Raw genomic sequence first — 21,166 nt, forward strand, 5'->3', positions numbered from 1 at the left:
AGTTATACTGCTTTAGCATAAATTTAGTTTTTAAAGCACACTTAAAGAGGGGAAACATCTCATACTTTCTTCCCCAAGTAGCTCACCTGGGCTGAAGCAGTGAAATTGAATCCTCTTTAATGCATACTCTTCTGTTCTGCAAAAGGCTACTAGCCTGTAACCTATTACAATAGATTAAAATTAGACACAATGGCGTCTGAGCATGAGATGTTTGCCGTGTCAGTAAAAGGGAAGGTGTGGTAGGTAGCCATTTCCAGGAGTTTTATAGTACTACCTGAAACACAGACCCCTTCCTTCTTCCTTAAGGGGTTCAGAGGAGCAGCAGCACACCACGTTCCCAAGGAGCAGCTCCAGCAGGCCAGGTTCAGAAGTCAGCTCAGCAAAGCTCACCATGCACTGGCTCTCATTCACAGGTTTATGGCTGGGCTAAGTTCTGAATCCAAACAAAAATAGGCAGTGAATTTTCTTAATTTGCTCTCAGTAGCCTTTAGAGAAACCAGCTAAGATCACAGTGCCATTAAGACGAACAGTATATACTAGGATGCTTGCCACTTTAAACCATCTGATCTGTATAGACCAAACAGTGGAATGACTCAATGGCTTCTACTCAGATGCTGCAAAACTAGAAGACTCAGAGCATGCTTTTTTCTTACACATCTGAGGAAAAATAACCTTCACAAGCTGGTACCATAGGCGGCTACTGCCTCATGCATGCTAATTGGTGGTCACTGAATAAATGTTCCATTTCCAGCTGAGTCTCTGAAGCTTTTGATTATTAAAAATAAAACACTTCCTGGAGACAAGTTAAGAAACCACTAAATTGCTACAGAGTAATTACATGAGAGGCCAGACAATGATACCTCTTATGATTTATTTCTCCAGTCACATTTTTTAATAAAATCATACTTAAAAGTAATAATTTTAATACTGGTCAAACTGTGGCTTGGCTACCTAATTACTGAAACTAAATGCTGAAGAGCACTATGGTTGATGTAAGGAGTTTCACATTAAATTAATCATGCACTTCCCTAAGTCCTAAGTTCCAGTACATGCTTACTGAAATATCTGAGAAGTTTTGGAAAGTGCAAGTAAGCAATGTACTTGTCTTCGCTCACTGTCTAGTTAATTAGATATTATATTTGAAAAATTTGCTAACATTTCGGATGTGTTTTTTTCTAGCTTTGTTTTTTCTTTTATGGACACCACATCTGAATGTCGAGCTTTTTTCCCTTTGGTGCATCTTTCTGATATCATATAAAGGACAGAAAGAACATGTCTTAAATTCACAAACGCATCTCATATGAAAGTAGAACTTGACCTGTATAACAAATGTTTTTGTAGTTTGCATCCATTTACAGAGTATGCCTAATGAAAAAATATAAAATGCAGTGATATTAGAAGTCTGACTATATTTGACTCCTCTGGAATGTTAAAATATAAGGTAATTAAAATATGTTTTACTTGTCACTTTTGTCAGGAACTACTGCCACTCAAAGGACTCCCTAAGGGTCTAAAGAGGAGTGTAAGCACTGTGGGATTGTCAGATACAGGCCTCTGTGATGCAAGGTCTACAAGATTGCTACAGGAACCAGTCAAACTCTGCTTTGCCACCAATCTCAGCAGCTTTCCATCACTGAAGACCATTAAAAATAAGCAGTGTTTAAATGTATGTTTTTTCCAACAAAATGATATTTAACTGAGATTTAAGCTTTCTGAAGGACCTATCCTCTTCAACTTTTCACTCGGCAAAAAATGAAGTGTTACAGTAAGGACAAGACATCCCATCATGATTTTTTAGATAGAACTGATGCAATAAATTATCCTGAGTGACTTACTTACAGTATGAAACACCATAATCCAAACTCCTGAAATCTTCCTTTCATTTGGAGTCATAAGAATTCAAAAAGTATTCCCAGCTTCATTGTCTTCCACAAGTCATTTATTATTTGATAGACACAAGAGAATTTAGACACTTAATAGACCATCAAAAGCTACAATGGGTTTGTAACAGGAGGCCCTTGCTTTCTGAGAAAAGCATGTCAGCCTAGTTTCCCCCCAACTCCTTGTCAGTGGAATAAATATGTTTCAAGCATGGAACAGAAAGCTCTTAACTCTCTTCTGTGGCTGGGTGTGGTTATTATCACTACTCCTACAGATTGTTGTGAATTATCTTACTATCCATTAAGACTAGGATACTACTGGTCTCTCTACATACTGGTGAAAAACAGTCCTTAATGAAGAGCTTACACAAACAAAAGAGGCAAAAGTGCAGCATGAGAGAGAAATCCCATCCTCACTTCAGATTAAATAACTGGACACAAACAAATTAAGGGACAAATCTGCAATGAAATTCAAGTGTCCAATACTCATTAAACTCTAACAGGAGCTGTGTCTAAACCCTTTCACTGGGCTTGGCCTGCATACTCCAGGTCATACAGACTGTCACAGTCAGGAGCTGAACCCATGCTATCCAAGTCCTTCTGTAGCACATTAACCACAGAGAATCATCCTTGTGTTTGTATATATAACCTCAACAATTATTTCATTGCCATAAAAGGAGGATAAAAGACGTGGGTTGAATCCATTCCTGAGGCATCTCAAATTCCCAACTAATACTGTGTTTTCTAAGAGTGGAACTTCCTATCAAATCCAGAGCCATAAGACACTTCAGTGCCATAGATGCCTCACCTACCAATTCCAGAATTGCTCATGGCTTGAGTCTTCCATCTACAGCCAGTCACAAACCTGCAGCATGTGTTCCTAGATGATGGCAACAGCAGCTGCTGCCAGGAGCGTGTACGCACTGTCCTGTTGGCTTACCTTTGATTTCCAATTCGTATGCTCTGATTATGTGTAAGGCATTCTTCATTGTGCAAAGAACACAGGTATACAAGTAACCATTGTCCAAACCCAGTGACAAATTCAAGCCTAAATTACTAATTAGGACCATGTGAGTTAGATATGACTGATTACTACTTTGAAGTCACTGAAAAGAAGGCTATAGTCTGACAATAAACTTTTAAACCAGCTGAAGCTAGAGCTTCTATAGTTAATAGAAAACTAGCCCATATTTTCTATATATCGCCATCAAGTGGAGTTAAAGACTATTACTGTACCCTAAAGCCTAAAAAAAAAAAAAAATAGAGCATATAGGAATCTATTAAATACATGCTTAATAAAAAGGCATTGCAAATAGTTATGTTTGGTGTCAGATTACCAATGAAACAGAGGTCCAAGTAGCTGTGTTACTTCCAGAACAGAATGATGTTCTGGACCACTGAAAACATCTTCACCACATTGGCTGGTTAAAGAGGAGGGTGAGGGGGGAAATAGACCATGCAGCTGGTCTGAGTGGTTTTCAGTAGCTTCTTCTCCCTAAAGGTAAGTGACAGCTTCACAAAAGACATGCTATTTCCTGACTTTTTCAGACTAAATCCTTCGAAAACTAGCTGATATCCACTGGGAAAGAATGGGGCAGAGGGAGAAGAAAAAACTGTTCTTTACTGGCAGCAATAAGGCACTTAACAGAGTAGTTTTAAATTTCTACTCTTTGCAGTTGTTATTTGCATGACCTCTTAGGACTCTACCTCTGGTTCATCTCTTGCTTCAACTTTTTGCTTCCCCAATGTCAGGAAGACCAGAGCCAGCTACTGTAGAGCTGACTGTGATCCCTCTGCAAGCATTTTGGATGTCTCCTGCTTCTTGGGACACACCTCACTTCTGCTCAGCTGGTGCAACAGCATTCATCACTGTGGTACCAGCAGTCACTCATTCCTCTTTACATCTGGTGTCTATTGAAGTGGTTCACTGCATAACATGAAAAGTTAGTTAGGAAAGTTAGTTAGTTAGGAAAAGAAAGTGAGGATTTTTTTAGGGTGTCAATCATTCGTATTTGCAAGAAAAATCAACTATCATATAATGAAGGCTTGGCAAATAGGACCTGATTAAGACCTCCTTCAGAAAGACATTTCAGAAACCCTAGGTGAATCCTAAATGTACTTTCAGTAATTTGCATTATGTTGTAGTGTTCTCTGGGAGGACATTAAAGACCCAGTTATTACTACGTTTGTTTTTCCCGAAGCTGTCATTTTTCAGCAAGACTGTAGGTGGCAGTAGTTCTACAGTTAATTATTTTTCCTGGTTCCCTCTTGCAAACACTTCTAGCTGTTAAAAAAGCAACAACAAAAAAACCCACAATCAACCAAACAACAACAAAGAAAACCACAAACAAAACCAACAACAACAAAACCACCAAACCCCCCCCCCACCAGACCCCCCAAAAACAGGCAAAAATAATCTTTCTTCCTTTCTTGTGAAATAGGTGGTGGGAAGACAGACAGAATCAAGAGAAAAAAGAAGCATTCCCCCTCTGGTTGTCAAAATTCCAGAATGCAAACCGTTCTCATTTCCAAAAATTAACACCTCCTCCTGCCAGGAATTAGATCAGGTTATGGGTCTAAGAGAGTAGAGTTCATGCTCTTCAGAGCATGATGGAGGGAGGGGAGGGTGATGTGTTGTATTTTCTTCAGAATATAATTTATGATTGGATATTTATTAGTTATATAGGCTTGTTTTGAGGTCTAAAATCAATACTATACAGTTTTCCTTTAAAAGCATATAATTCTACTTTTTTTTTAATATTGAACAAGTGGCAAGAGCTAAAATAGGCATTTAAAAAAAAATCACTTTAAAAACATGACATTTAGTTTTATGGATTGTGAATCAATAGGCAGGGTGAAGACACTGAGAAACCTAGGTTAGAGGTAAAATCTTGATAGTATATTCTGGTGAGGACACTAGAAATAGAAGGGTTGATTCTCTGCTGGGTTGCCCAGGTTTAGCCTGGTTACCATAGGGTTGGAGCTAGTAAGACAAAACTAAACTTAAAAGGAAATCCTGTCTAAGTTACTTAATGAGTTTAATACAGTTAAGGTGCAATTTTTGTACATGTAGTTATGTAAAGAACATTATGGTTGTGATATCAGAAACTCAACCACAAGAGTACCAGCATTCAGGTAGGCTGTATATCCTTATTTCATGTACCTGTACCTCATCCAAATACACCATGATGACCTTTCTTGACATGATACCATCATTTGCTCCCCAAGTCACTGTTCATTTGGCGAACGTATTTTGTTCTGTTTTCCTTGCTCTACATGCATTCCCTTACCATGTTCAATGAAAACTATTACAATTAGCACTGGAGACAGTGTTGATTTGCCCATGGCTCTTTTTTTTTTTCTCCTTTATGTTACTCATCACTATAATAAATAAAAAACCCCAAATACTAGCATTATTAGCTATAACCTCATAATCATCTTTTGAGTTGGTCCTCCCCTGCCAAACAGAGGATGAGGTCAAAGCACAGCAAGATTGAAAGTTATAGCCTAGCTATATGTAGCTCTAATACTACAGCTCCAATTGCTTCCCTCCCTCCACTGATACACACAATACTCTTGACTAAATATTTGATGTTGGTTTTAAGTATCAGTTAGGTTTAGTATCAATGCCTTTTATGAAGGCATCATTGATTTATTCTGCTAAGAGTTGGAACTAATCTTGTAGGCAGGGTTTTAGGGACCATTTTGCTGTTAAAACTAGTTTTATATTAAAACGCAAGGAAAACCAATGCAGCAAACAAAATAACCTGACCTTACCACAAATAAAACAACAGTACTCAATGCTGGTTACTTGTATCTGTACTGGCAAAAGTAAAATGGTTTGCATCAAATTGTAATGAACCCAATGCTGCATTCAGCACTGAAGCTAACTCTCATACCTGTAAACAAGACTGCAGCATACACAGTAAAGAAAGGAATCTCTGATTCTCTTTACACTTAGCACCAATTTTATCTATATGGGTTATTGCCTACTATACAAGCTATGCAATGAATTCTACAATGAATCCAACCGGTGGACTGCAGATCTCATAAACCTATTGCATTTCATGTCCTTTAAGTAATAACTAATGTTACAGAGTAATTTTAGGTCTCTTAACACTAAGAGTATTATGTTTGTTTTATAATAAATACCCATTTCAGATCAATGAAGAGGCAAACTTATTGGAAGAGCTATAAAGGAACAACTCTGTGGCCTTCATCTTCTTAAAGTAAGGGTTTAGGAGTCTCTCTGTATAAGCTTATGAATGAAACACAATGGTACAGCTGGCAACAGCCCAATTTGTGGATGGTGGAACACATCCTATAGTGTCCTGACTCCACAGCAAATGGAAGATCAGACTCTGTTAACACCTGGCATATTGGTTTCTGTGGTGAGGAAGATTTTGGGCAGGTCCTCAGTTGAACCAACTGGAGAATCAGGATCCTTAGGCCTGGTGTAACGTGTACTTTCTATAACTTCTCACATTTTCATATGGCCACTTCCTGATGACCTTCAAACTTTCCTTCTGATGTAATTTTCTCAGCTGGATATTGAAGCTAGCTCTGCAAATCTGATTGGCACTACATGCAGTATTAAGCACATTTCAGAAAATACTGTATGGAAGTTCTGCTTTCTGGTTTTCTACATTACAGCCTAAATTTGACTGCAGAACCTCCCTATGTCACTGTTACCCATTTTACCACACGAGTCAGTTCCTCTCCAGCATTTCGCAAAAGCCTGTCCATATAGCTGGAAACAAGACCCCCTGCCTTTGCACCCTACAGACAACTCATAATTCAGCCTTTTCCAGACTCTCAAAGTCAGTTAGTTATCTGTTTGCCCTGACAAGCAGACTATCACATCAGTCTGAACCACATTGCTCTTGCTATCACCAAATATCCTGCAGGCTCACTTAGCTCAATAGCTCTACTCATTTTGGAAACTGAGGCCTTCCCTGGACACAAGCTTGCTTTGCTTGTCATCAGTTCTTCATTTCTGGCATATCCTGCTGAGACACAGACTAAAAACACTCACAGGGTATGGACGATCTCTTCTAGGAACCAGGCTCACAATTTAACATTCTCTCCACAGAGCCTAGACCTAAATCCCTCAGGAGCTTAAATACATTCCTTCCCACAGAATCACAAAGTACATGAGTTCTTCAGAAACAGAAAGGTTTTGCAAAAGTTTTCTCATCACACCACTCTTTCTCCCTAAAAAAAAGGCATTTATAGCTCTTGAGAGAGAAAAAAAAAAAAAAAAAAACAACAAAAAAACCCGTGCACCTTTACTCACCCTGTTAAGTGCCTCAGAGATTCCATATATAATGGAAAAAAAAAAAAAAAAGAGAGAAATTTTCTCTTATTACTGACAAACCATACACTGTAGCAGCTGGAAAAAAACTAAATTTTCAACTCCTAGTAGGGCTCTTCAGACTCTGTTATATGACTGATGTAGCCTCCTATCAGGTGATGAGATCTTCATCAAGTGACTTGAGTGCCTATACGCCTTTACTGGTATCCCCAAGCATACAGCTCCTCCTCTCTGGTAACCTATTTAACATTTAGAAACCTGTTATTTTAAGAGTAATTTCCTTAGCTCTGTGACCTTCTGTTTGTACTACAATTCTTTGGTATTTAGTTCTACTGTGGAAAACCTTCACGCAATGGCAAGCAGAGAACTGTACCCAGTTGCCTGTGTGGGTTAGTGCTTAATGCGAAGGATTAGATGGAAATCCACTGGGGCTTTTTTCATTTGTTCTGTATCAAGTTTGTCTCCTTTCTTGTGTGGCCAAGACAGACACCGATAAATATTGACTCTATTTACTCAGAATTTCCTCATATTTTTTCCCTCCGGTCTTTGTTAAACAAGTTCAGATTGGTGTAGGAAGTCTAACATGCTGCCTAGGTCTTTTTATATCTTGCTGAAATGCAAGTCTGGAGATTCCAGAGCTGCTGTTCACAGCTCAGAAGTACTTGCTTAACAAATGTCCAACATGTGAATATTACCAAATCCAGAAATTTTGGAGGTTGTTTAAATTGTCACATGCTTTCTAAGCTAGATGTTAAAAACGGAATACATCTATTTTTTCCATGGATTTCAGGGCAGGACTCTTTTGGGTGGTCTCCATTAGTTAGATGTGACTTTTCTGTATGTGCCACTCATTTTATTTCCATTGTGTCTGTTCTTTAACACATCTTTCAAGTGTTTCCATGCATGCCAATATGGAAAATATTTAGAACTGATAATCAGTAGGAGCTTTCCTTTCTAGAAATAGCCAGTGAGAATTTGGCAAAGTATTCTGCCGATTGCACCTTTTCTAAACAAAGTATAGCTCAGGCCTTTAGAGCAGTCTTGGCACAGAAGCACATGCAGGAGTTAAAAGGAGTCTGAACTGATTTCTTAATTTTTTTCATGATGATATGGCTTTGATACATGCATAGAAAAAGAGGCACTTTGCATAGCTATTAAGAGAACTTAATAACAAACATAATAAATTTCAATAGCTGTTTTTTCTGTTAGGGAGAAAGGTGACGAAACAGAAACACTTGTGGTTGGTTTTGGCCCCTGGGTAAAGAACTGTAACAGGTTTGGGCATGCACTGCATGTGATCAGGCTTCTCTACCAAAATCTCTGACCTGTTCTGTTAACGACATGAATCACAGTTTGAGAAACACTGCTGGAATCCTCAGAAAACCATGAGCCTCCTGACAGTTTGAGATGACAGCGGCCTCATTTGTGGTGCTACTTGATTATTTTGTGACTTTACAGTACTTTATGACAAGGAAGGAGTCATGCATATACCTCACATTGAAGGGAAAAACCATCAATGACTTCAGAAATATTTTTCTTCTAAAAAGGATGAGAATGAGGGGAATTTTTCAATTTACATCAAAGAACTAATAAATGCCTGAGATGCAATAGTGCCTGACAGTTCCAGGTCATATTGGATGAGAGTTAGTGGGGGTGGACTTGTTATATAGGTCATCGTGAGAAAACGCATCAAGAGTTTTATAGCTCAGTAGTCCAGTTTTCAGGTTAACCTTCCAGCTCAGCATTTCTGTTTCAAGTTGTGTTGTTCATAAGCATAGCATCTTCTAAAGGGGGAATCACTAGCTCCATTTTCAGGGAGTCAGTATTTTTCAGCTAGAGATTCTGCTTCTGTGTATTTGTCACACAAAATATTGATAAAGACTGGAAGATGAGTCATACATACTTTAAATCTGGCCCTGACTCTTCCAGTTTCAAGCTTATTTATGACTCTTTCAAGATTTTAAAGCCACTCTTCTAAAAGGCACAGCTTAGTGAAACTATTGGCAGATCAGGAGACTGACTTGGGGTAGCTATTCAGTTTTAATGCTTCACACCACAGGTGTTTCAACCAGAAAAATCGCACTACTTCATGTCAGTGGAGGACCAAAATAAGACTAAGTGGTTTGCTATCCAAGTCAGCAAAACCAGGATTTTGAGATTTGTTTGCTTGGCATGCTGCTTATTTGTTTGCAAAGTGGAAATTTAGCTTAAGGGTTACATGAAATACTAAATGGGAATTGGTCACTGGCTATTACCTTTATTTTAGATCTTCTACTCTTTCTCCAGTCTTTTACATAAATGGTCACAGTTTCTCTTCTCTGAAGCTACAGTGGAAGTCGCCATAGAGAACCTAGATTTTGAGACTTCTGCTCCAACCACAAGTTTGTCTTTATATTATAAATGTGGCTGATTTTATTACTAAATTTAATAATCTATTGATGAGAATTTCTTACAAAGAGGAGATTATTTTCAGTTTATAACTTCAGCAAAATTTCTTTGCTTTGTATGACAGTTGCCACTCCAGGGCATCTGTATCAAGCTGAGTTATTAGGATGGGGCTGCTCTAGAGAAGAACTGCATGTTAAAGAGACTGCTCTCCATAGGGCCTCCATGAATTTCCTGGCAAAAACTGTGAGGATTATAACAAACAAGCAGGTAACTGCTGGAAGAGGCAGGATTATATCCTTAACCCTGACCAAGTGACCTGTAATGTCTCCTCTTCTGTGCTACAGTTCCTGTGTGATGCTAGTCACATTACTCAAACCAAACTTTTCACAGGTAGTCAGTGTTCCTCATTGTCTAGGTGCTTGACTTGGACACTGAAGTCTGATTGCAGAAGTGCTAAAAACACATCTGCAACTGAAGTCAATGGAGCAAATGTTTTGAAAATATCAAGTACTATACCAGTGTGTCCAACTTTTCTAGTCAGGCAGGTCCTGTAGTATCGTCCAATGACAGATGAGTTTCTTCTAATGGCACAACCACCTCCTCCAAGTATTCTCATGGGAAAGAGCAAGACGCAGTGGGCTCCAGGGCCATATGAATTGTTCAAGTGTGGCACATGCACATCCTAAGTGACAGTGTGGGCATAGTCATCTATTTAGTCATAAGAACTGTGGAGAAAATGAGATTCTCTGGGTTTCAGATTCATCCTGACATTCCTATTTTCCATCTTAATTTCTCTGGGCTTTTCTTCTCTATCCTTAGAATAAGAATAGCATTTTTGTCACAAGAATGTCATTCTAACCTGTTTAGACCCCTGTCAGAACTCCAGCAGACACAGCTAGACCTACCCAGATGCATTCATAAAGTCATCATGACACCCACCTTACCTTCTTGCGGATCAATATACTGCTTGCACAGCTAAGTCTTGCTTCAAGAAAATACTTGAACCATTTTGCAGATGCTGCCCAGCCTTACTATTTACAACCACAGGAGCCCACTGTCAGAATGCTTTCCAAGTCTGCTGAGAAGGCGGGGATCCTCCCTCAGGTGCCCGCCCTACACCCAGATAGGTCAACAAGAGTTTGCTGTTGATCTGAATACAAGCAGCACTGAGTTCTCACTATGCTATCTCAGGGAGTGTCTTTGGGTGCAGCCAATTGTTGGCAGCACAATGCTTATAGCTGGGAAGAGCTGTTGTAAATACACCCAAGGGCTTAAACAGCAGTCTCATATTCTTATTTGGATGTCTAGGTAAACAGCAACATTTGAAGACTTTGCAATTCCATTTCCCTACCCTCAGGTGAGAAAAGTCATGTGCACTTTCAGGTCAGGTCTCAGCAGCACAGGGACCCTGAGCCTGTACGAGTAGACATACCTGATGTGTTACTGCACTGTGTGGGGATCCTTAGCCTTGAAAGCAAGACAGGCCATGTAAGCACAACAGCATCCAAGACAATGTGCTTGGGAACAGCAAAAGAACTGCATGGTTATAAAAGTTCTGCCGTCGGTGCTGGGATGTTTATTTATAGCTTAAAAGCCTCTGCACTATGCTCTTACACAGATTAGAGAAAGAATAAAAGACGCTCTCATTATCACCCAGGGTTCAGCTTCTAATCAGTAAATCAAGGGGGCAACTGAGAAAAAAAATCAGAATAAGGAAAACACTGCTTTCCCCACTACTAGCACTCATTGCTTTTCTTGTGTACAGTAGAAAACAGACTGAGTCCTTCTTTTTACTGAAACGATGCTCTCTCACAGGGCTCTTTTTCTTGTCCTAGCATACTCTCTTGCTTTTCATCAGCCTGATGCATTTTATCACAGTCTTAGCACTGTTTCTATGTTGCAACTTTAAGCACAACTTCATGAAAAAAAAATTTCTAACCTTCACAACTCTGGAACAAAGATTGAAAACAAAAGCTTTTATAAAAGCAAATCCATGAGACAACATGCCTTTTGCAGTGTCCTACAAATATTCTTTTATAATCTTGTATTTTCAGAAGGCCTGATCCATTACACTAGTGATTTGTCTTAGCTCACCACTCACTGTTGTGAGCCCCCCATCACTACAAAATTCTAAATGAAGTCCCCTAAACCCACAGGATTTGCCTAAAGAGAATCACATCAATTTCAAGGCTACTTTTTGAACGTTGATACTTTGGGGTTTTTTAAACATAAAATTTAAGTTTTCATCAAAACCTGAGAGAAAACTAGTCACATATTCAGAGATTCCAGGACTGGAATTTTAAGATGATTATCACAATTATGGTAAAGGCTTAAAACTTGCAACAGAAACAGTTCAGGAGATCAGAATTTACTTTTACATTTAAGTCTCTTCAACTTTAACAGTTGAAGAGACTTAAATGAATCACTGCATGAGTTCAAAGAGCAATGAAAGCACCACTTTGTGCTTCTATAATGCCCTTTCCATTATATATTTAGATGTTGAAAGTTCTGTGGCAGAGGCAATCTCATCCCTATATATTTGTACAGTGTTTAGCTGCCTGGGACTTCTTTCCTCTACTGGGGCCTTAAAGAGCTGCTACAGCATAAAATACTAGAGATATAAAATCAAGTTAGCTATATTCTGCTTTCTCTACAGTGTTAACATTAGACCTATTTAGTACACCTGACCCAAAATGACCTCATAAATTGAGCTGAGCATATATTTAATCAAAGTGACTATTAACAAAACAAAGTGACAAAGACAAGAATCAAACAGCTGCTCTTGTTTGCATTAGCTAACTGGATGAAACACTGCTGAGGCTGTAAAGCTACAGTCATGTAATGGGAAGAACTTAGGTCTCTTGGAAAAACAATTGGGCCCCCTTAACTGGGTTCTGATGGGTATAATCAGATAAAAGTTAAAGGTACGTATTATTCAGATATGCAGACAACTATGAAGAGAAACCAACACATTCATGTAAGAAATACTGATCATAGCACATTATTAATCATAACACAGGGAGGGTAGGTGAGAAGAAAAGGGAATGAATGCAGTGGACTAGCAAGAACCTGCTGTCATTGAACACAAATTGCAAAACCCCATCCTTCTGCATTCAGTTGCTGGCCAAGGTGTTAGGTAGCTGAGCAATAGAAGAGTGAATGACTCACAACATGTACTAGGTTCAGATTCTGAAGAACCGACTGGTAGATTATTAGATTTATTACCAGAAAGCACAACTCTTAACTGTGACTACTGGCTGTAGCAATTTGCTTTTGGCTTCAAGGTGCATGTCCTTCACATTGTTAAAGCGCTACATACCACTAATGGTCCTATAAACATAACCATTTATATTCTAAGAATGCATGTACATACTGTTGGACACTATAACACAGTCCAGCCTCTAAACCTGGACTGGTAAGTAGGACCTGCCTAGGCAATACTTCTAGAGCAGTCTGTATCTTCTGTACGAAGCAGCTTCAAGGCCCAGGTGAGCTAGTCAGCTAACAACTTCTCACAGTGCTCTGAGAAGCTCTCCGTTGAGATCAGCTACCTCACAGCAAGTTCACACAGGATATATTAACCACCATTTTTGGTGTAACTGAGAGGTTTTCTGTGAAATGCTCCTTGCTATCTGCCAGAAAGGAAAGAAGGAGGTCTGGCATTCCACAGCCAAACTGAGAGGAGGCTAGGCTAACCATTCAAACAATTATATACATAAAATTGCCTTCTCTGCTTGGTTCTTTCTATGTCTTTAAGTGAGTGATACCCTTTACTGTATCACAGATATAAGAGTAAATGTTGAGCAGCCATACATGAAAGCAAAGCAGATGATGTCAGAGTTAAAGTTGTTATCATAATACCTAATATGAGTGTTTATGCTTAGATTTATTTTCTAAATTAACTGGGAGGCTTCCTTTGTGGAAGAAGAGATAAAAGTAGACTCAACTGTATCTATCAGCTATTAATGAAAGAAAACTGTAAGACTCTGGAAGACAAAATATAGGAAAGGCAATCTAATAAGCTCCCTTTCATCCATTCATATCTTTCCCCACTTAGAGGTAAATAACAGGTTAGCACATCATCTCACGCACAGAAATCAGCTATCACACAGAAATACAGGTTCACTCACACTGCTATGCAGATTGTTCAGATTACTGCTTATCTTTAGTAGTTCCCTATTCAAGGCTTCATGATCACTTCAGTATATTTTTTTTATAATTCTTTAATTTTCCTTGCTTACTTCTAGCTCTCTCCAAAGGTTTCCCTTTCTCTATTAATTGTACATATCGGCCATATCTACAGACTCACGGTTCTCTTAAATAAGTCTACTAAATCTACTTTTTTCCCTCCCAACAGCTATTCACTACTGAAATCTTCTCCTGCTTCAGCTCTAAGTCCACTAGAAATTTATAGTCTTTTAGTATAGTTACAGGTCTGAATCACTTCGGAGGTAATACAAGATCCTGTATCTAATTTGCGGTTCTGTAGAAAGCAAGTGAAAAGTAGTGAGCTGTGTAACTACAGCAGACACCCCACTGCTCTGAGTTTTGCAGGGTTTTGCTGTATCCATCTGAGTGCTGATGAAATACATGATGAATTGAGGCCAGGTCATCATCCACCAAAAAAACAGCAAAGATGACAGAAAGACAGTGGATGCTGCAACATCAGGATTAAGGAGCATCATTAGACTCTAGCTGCAAACTGGTTAGCTTTGCACATGTACTTTGGCTAATTAGAAAATTTTTAAATACAGTTTCTATTGTCTGCTTCATTAGAGCTCGATATATATTCTGTCTCAGAATGATGGCACCATCTTAAAAATATTAATTTTTTTTTTTAACCCTATTGTCATTTTATGTTCCTGGTGGATTCAAGTTACAGGAGATAAGGGCGACACCAACAGCAAACATTGGCTAAACACCGATAACCTCTATAACAAGTTTATGTAAGACAATCACTGGCTACTATCCAAGGCAAATCAGTTTTTAAATTAGAACTTCCAGATGATAAAGAAATAATGGATTAACCAGAAAGAGATGGGGATAGTATGGCCTAGCAGGCCAATGAAGACAAACAGCTGAAAGCTTTAAAAGGAAGTATCTCTCAGTAGCTATTTTAGACTTTCCCTCATCTCTTCCTGTTTTAATATCAAAGCTATTACATCAAAGGGAATTAAAAGATCCTGTCCTGATTCTAACAAATACCTCAGAAACAGGGGAAAAAACGTAGGAAATTTCACTGCTTTTTTTTTTTTTTTTTTCTAATTCAGGCATACTAATTCCAGAGTGATTATTTTAAAAATCTGTCAGACTTACACATTTACTTCTTTTCCAACATCCCTGAAGAAATAAAGCTTAATTTTCAGAAATAACACTTTGTTTCTGAGGAGAAACAGTATTGGTTAGAGAATTAAAAAGTACCAATTAGAATGTTCAGACCTTGGAAGGGGATCTTTACTCCCAGAGGAAACCTAACAGAGAACAGAGACAGCTCCTAGACTGCATTTACAGATCAGGAAACTTAAACATATTCAACCTTACTAAAGTGAAACAGCCTGAGTAAGCATACAACTAGAAAGCCTTACATCTGACACACCTCCCCAACTACCAGAGATTGTAACATGGCTAAAAACATTTCACAACCTCTCCCTCAACTCAATAACGTAAGCATGTGCTCCTTTAAGTTCAGGTTTAATCACCTACTCTTCTTTTGCGAGCTGTTACTGTCCAGGTACTCTAGTATTTTGATAATAACAGTGCAAACCTGTGTTATACAGGGAAGAGGCACCACTTTATCACTTCAAACCAGTCACACCTGAGTCTATATTATTTGCCTAATCTTCCTAGCGGTTGGAAACAGGATTAGAGAAATAATTGCCCACCTGGCTGTTCAGGTGAGAATTCTGTGCTTTAAAGCAGTTCATTTATCTAGGATGTCCTGGGAAGATAATTTTACCAAACTGTGGGTTTACAGTCTAGCACTGTGGCAGATTTCAGTAGAAGTAACATTTTTGTTGCAGTGTTAAGAAAGACAACTTTATGCTTTAAATATAATTGAGGACTTTCTTTTGAAACCTAGATATTTGTGGAAGCCGATTAGGATTTCACAGGGAAAGCTGAGCCCAAGTACTTGATAATGTGTTCTTTTAAAATAAATCTACCAGGTAAGACTCCTTAAGTTTTGGAACTTTTCCACCTTGTCTGACTTCCTGGTACTTGTTCATACAGGTTTTGCCCTGTAAGCATGCCTTTGACTAGCTGTGACATGGCACCTTTCCTTTCAAATGAATCTTATTTTGAAACTTCTTGTATTTTAAATCCATCTAGACTTCCTTCTTAAAGGGCTTTGCGGCCTGACTATGGGCCTTCTCATTTGCTCTGCTTATTTCAGTGCACTTGTGTCTGCAGAAAAAATTAATATTGGGTCTTGAATGCCCAGAAAGTACTGCCATTTAATAAAGAAAATCATGTTCTACACAGAAGTGCTGAGTCATTCTCAATTCCTAATTTGGATTGGGAAGAGAATGGGGGAATGCATTTTTAGAACCGCATCACAGGGCATGAGCAGCAATCTAAATAAAGGAAATGACTGTCTCTTCATACATATGTATGTGTAACCTGTATGAGATTTCAGTTCTCTTATCAAGAGACAGTGAAGATCCTTTGCGTTTACAAGCTCTCTTGCACAGGCTCAGCACTGATTTTAAATGTACGTATCTGTTTCAACCCAGAGATGGGGCACAAAGTGCAACATCTGAATCTACTCTCTTTCCAGGAATTAAATCAGCTACCATCTGGATAGACTGGAAGTGTTCAGCAGCACAGTCTCCCTCTATGCTGTGACTGGACTATCTATACAGTGTTAAAAATAAGGCCGTTATAGCTCTCTGGTAAAAATACCCCTTTTTCCTTGTTCCAGTCAACAGGTGGCTTATGATCTGACCTTATTTCTTTTGAATCCATTTTTGCTCTAGATTACAGATCTATGCTTCAATACAAGAAGGAAGAGTTGTATCATTTATTGGGATTTTTAAAATAATTTTTATAAATTATTTTTATTAGTCTCATTCAACTCTCAGATAAATAATTAGTGACGTTCCACCTCATGCAGTCTTTAGCACAACAAAATCTCCCACAGATGCTTTTCAGGTGAGCTGCTTTCAGGGCTAACACGTATCAGGTGAGCCATGCTGGTTTGAGATGCTTTCCACCCTTAGCAAACCAGACGTTTAAGACTCAGCATGAAGAGGTTTGAACTATTTCACGTAATATTTGTGCCAATTAAACATGGCACTAGTTGACTTGCTTTGGCCTTGGTTAGGTGTGTCTGGGAGACTTGGTTACTGTACCTGCAACGTACTTGAACTTCAGTATTAAGACCACCGTATTATTGATGGTTGGCACTAAGGTAACTGACCTGGGAGTCTGCTCTGCCAAAGCTGGATAAATCCACAGGAAAATGGTGTCGTGTAGGCAGTACTCTCTGCTCAGTGCTGCTGTCAGACATCAGGTGGGGGTAAACCTCCTCTTACAGAGTGCCCACGAAAGCCAGCCAGCAGCCAGGCGCTATGTCAGCGAGCGGGCTTCGACGCACTCTGCGCATCGCGCCTCTTCCCTTCAAAACGCTTCAGGGGGTCAACCCACAAGAGGCCGGGCCCGACTCCCCAGAAGCGCCGAGAACGTCGCCGCGGGCCAAGCGACGTGGGCAACAAGATGGTTCCCGTGGCGGTGCCAATGCCCTCGGGATGAAAAGGCTCGCGTACCCACGCGGCGCCCTCCAGGGCGGGAGGGCCTGTCCCCGGCGGGCGGATTTCGTCGCCAGCGGGGGGGGTGCCCTGCGCTTCCTCGGCTCCGCGCGCGCCCGCGGTGGGCTCCGAGGCGGCGGGCGGGGGGGGGGGGGGGGGGTGGTCCCGCCGAGTTGCCGGTGCTCGGGGCCGCACGGGCGCCCGTCCTACCCGCGCCCCTCCCTTCCTCGTCCGCGCTGCCGGAGCGTCAGCGGGAATTTCCAGCCAGGAAGTGCGGCGGGCCGGGGGGAGGGGAGGGGCGCAGGGGCGGGCGGCCGCGGGGGCGGAGGTTACGCAGGCAGGCGGCCGCGCTAGGCCGGTGCCGCTCGGTCGCCCTCCGCAGCGAGCCCGCGGTGGGGTCGGGCGGGAGGGGGGGAAAGTCCGCGCGGAGCCAGGGCGCGGGCGGCGCCGGCGGCGTCACGCCGGTTACATGGCGCGGCGCTGAGGGACGCGCGGCCGGGACCCGCCAGCGGCAGACGACGACGACAACGACGACGAGGAGGCGCCGCCAGCCCTGCCCTGCCCCAGGTGAGCTCCAGGCGGCCCCTGCCCCGCCGCCTCCTTTCTCCCTTGCCCTTCCCTCGGCGCCCGTTTACCGCTGGCTGCGTTTCCCCCGTCCCGCACCGCATCGCTGCGGCCCGAGCCCCGCTGCTCGGGCTGGGCTAGGCTGGGCGGGGGGGGGAAGCGCAATAGAGAGCGTGCCTGCCGTGCCCACCCATACACGCGCACGGCCCCCGGAGGGGGAGATTCGCCGGCGGGAAGCGTGTCCCTCGGGCCAGCCCCGCGCGTGGCGCGGGGCAGAGCCGCTCGCCTGGGAGCGCGGCCCGGTCGCGGACATCCCGCGGGAGCGGTTGCCGCGGGCTTTGCTGGCGCTCGCCGGGGCGGCTGCAGCGAGCGGGAGGCGGGCAACCGGCGGCAGCGGCTGGGGCGCGCTGTGGGGCGTGCAGGGGCCGGTGGCGGCCCTGCCGGCGGGGTGACCGGCGGGGACGGGCACCGCCTTCTTCCCGGTGCGCAGGTTCTGGCGAGGGCAGTCGCCACCTCGCTTTCCTTTCGGTTGCGGGTTCGAAAAATTGCCCCCGGTTAGCGCGCGGGCCGCCTCACGCCTCTCCCGCGATTTACTTGCCTTGAGGCACGTAGCAGGCTTGTCTGCGGATGTATTACAGGGGTCTTCCCCGCCAGGAAGGGGTGTCTGTGAAGGGTCGTCAAGGAGAGTGCAAAGATTCGAAAGCCCAACTTCTGCTGACCGTATAGCGGGGTGCTTGTAGGCAAAGGAGGTGCAGCTTTTCACCCTCTTGGTTTTGAAGGTGACATACGAGCTTCACCCGAGACAGTTTGGAGCGTCTGCTGTTGTATAGCTGCCGGCTGGCCTCGAAAAAACAGGCGGTTACCACACAAACGTGGGTTTGCTAGTGGCAACTTTCGGTGTCCTTGTCTTGGGTGGGACTTGCTTAAGTGTAAAGGCTACTTTCAAAAGTAGTAAATCGTGAGGGTTTTAGAGGCAATTTAGTAGTAAGTGATGAAACTGAAAAGTTCTCACCCTGACAAGGAATGCTATTAGTCTGTTTGTTCTCTTACATTTGACCTTAAAAACAAGACTATTCAACTTTTCATCACTGTACTTATTTTTTTTACCTACTGATGCTTTCAGATTTGATGGTAACTTTGGTAAAGAAGCACCATTGACTTATTTTATATGAACATAAAATGGAATATTATTTCTGAACCGTAGTACAGGTGAGCTGTGTGTTATTCGACTAGTATCATAATGCAGTGTACTACTATGTAATTTTATTCACATAAGTAAATATGAGTGCTTGTAAGCATTTGCAGAATAAGTCTTTGTAGGCAGGGGATCATATGCTGCATTTCAAATTCCTGGTTTAGAATGCTCAAAATATTTGCTAAAGAACAACATTTTAAAAGAAATACAGATCCATCTTTTTTTTAAAATGGTTTTAAAGTGCCAGTAATACTTGACATATTTTCTGCTTCGGGAAGTCCTTGCTTCATTTATTCTGTTCGCAGAGAAAATTAGCCCTAAATGGATTAATTCTCTGCCATATCACCTTGTGCCTTACATGCTGTAAGGTGCTACACCACCACTGTCAAGTTCACAGAACAGGATTGAAAATGCAGCACTGTTTTTATTGCCATCCAGAGTCTCTCTGCTATGTACTGTGAGGCATCAACTTCTGAAATAGTATTTCAGGCAAAGTGTTTTTAGTCTTTTAAAAGAGAATGTAGCTGCCCATTCTAGGAAAGCATTAACCAAGACGTCATTCTAAAACGTCATCCTGTGTGCAGTGTTTTGTAATCTACAGAAATGACTACAGTTCAGTTGAGAAAATGAAAGAGGAAAAAGTAGCCTGTAACTATCCAGAGGCAGATCCTCTGTTCTGTAAACTTTCCTGACTCAAGAATTTAACTGAGTTATGCTGAAATGCTATTGTCAGGATCTACCAAACAGTGTGGAGATTTCAGGGAAACTCGGTGCTGAAATATGTGCATGATCTGTTAAACAATTTAATCTGAAATACTAAATAGAAGGGGAAAAGCCTTTTTCTTTCCACCCTTTGTCCCTTTTTTTAAAGAAAGAAATGTCAATCAGCAGTAGAGTCATCAAAAAATTTTCTCATGTAAGTAATGAACACACTTTGAGCAGAGTTAAGGTTGTAAAACTGAGAATGTCTTTGTATCGCTTTGTGTCACGTGTGTTTTTTAAAAAATGTAGCAGATAAACTTCATACATGTATTCATTGAGTTCAGGCAGCACCTTGGCAATGTTTTTGTAGTATGTATTTTGAAATCAGAAAAGTTTGCTGGGGAAAAAAAAAAAGGGTGCTAGGAGAGAGAACAGGGGAATCTTGTGAGAGGGCAAGAGGGTGGAAAGCAGACAGTGATACTTCATTTATATGTACATTTGATCATTTCCTGCTTCATTTGTTGAAAAACATCAATTGAATTGTCTTCTCAGTTATTATGTATTTGATTTTTTTTAAAATCAATTTTAATAATAAATTTAAATTTACTTTTTCACTGAGGTGGCATTATGTGAATTCAGTAAGGGATACCTACAAACAAGTATCACTGACACAAATTTGCTACTTAATATATTTTTCAGTTTTCATGAAAACAATACTCTTCCTTTTCATCACTAATTGCCTTTTCCCAAAATCTTCCCATGCCACTGTCTCATGAATATATGCAAACTCCAGAAATAAGTGCAGTCAGGAATTCATCTTCTGCTTATTGTTGCTGAGTCTGGAAGGACAGGAACCAAGTTTGAAGGCCTATCAGTCTTTACTATCAAGGATGCTCTATGCTGACTAGAAAGTTCAGGTCTCAATAGTTAAATGCATACAAAGTAAATATTGTTTTGAAGTTGCAAAGATGCAGTGAAAAACAATATATTTTTCACTAACTTACAGTTGGCTTTCTGATGTAGCTAGTGATGAGTAAATTCTGCGGTCTTCAGAGATTCTCGTTAATGACACTGTTTTCACAGATCGCTTCAAAATGTGCTTGCTAAAATCTCACTTTTCAGTGCTGTAAATGTTTGCCAACTCTAATTTTTTAAGTATTAAAGGTTGTTGCTCATTTCCCTAAGTAACTAATGAAGACTAAAGTTAGTTTAAAAAATTTTTTTCCAACATGTTGTTAGCTTTTCTTTGGTTCTTGGACAGAAAATAACACAGCTATTATAAAACAGAGGAGAGAATGTCTCAGGAAAATAATGAAAAAGAAATTCCTGGTCTTGGTCACTTTTAGCTCTGACACAGGTATTTTAGAAGTGGAAGTTG

The 21,166-nt window shown here is 40.9% G+C and overlaps 2 protein-coding genes across 3 annotated transcripts in view; one reads left to right on the forward strand and one right to left on the reverse strand.

Annotated features, from left to right (window-relative positions):
* SLC39A8 (solute carrier family 39 member 8) overlaps window positions 1–17,534 on the reverse strand; it is a 65,109-nt gene extending 47,575 nt beyond the window's left edge. Inside the window, exon 1 of the mRNA XM_032988446.2 lies at window positions 17,000–17,534. Within this exon, the coding sequence (XP_032844337.1) occupies window positions 17,000–17,089 (90 nt within the window). The 5' untranslated portion in view covers window positions 17,090–17,534. The remainder of the gene's footprint in view (window positions 1–16,999) is intronic.
* A 258-nt stretch (window positions 17,535–17,792) lies between these two features.
* Window positions 17,793–21,166, forward strand: part of NFKB1 (nuclear factor kappa B subunit 1) — a 59,706-nt gene continuing 56,332 nt past the window's right edge. For both annotated transcript variants that reach the window (XM_042808178.1, XM_042808179.1), the window contains exon 1: window positions 17,793–17,894. The gene's annotated coding sequence lies outside the window, so the exon portion shown is untranslated. The remainder of the gene's footprint in view (window positions 17,895–21,166) is intronic.

The sequence above is a fragment of the Tyto alba genome, unplaced genomic scaffold (genome assembly GCF_018691265.1).
Source record: "Tyto alba isolate M040663 unplaced genomic scaffold, T.alba_DEE_v4.0 Super-Scaffold_6, whole genome shotgun sequence".
NCBI classification, from domain to species: Eukaryota; Metazoa; Chordata; class Aves; order Strigiformes; family Tytonidae; genus Tyto; species Tyto alba.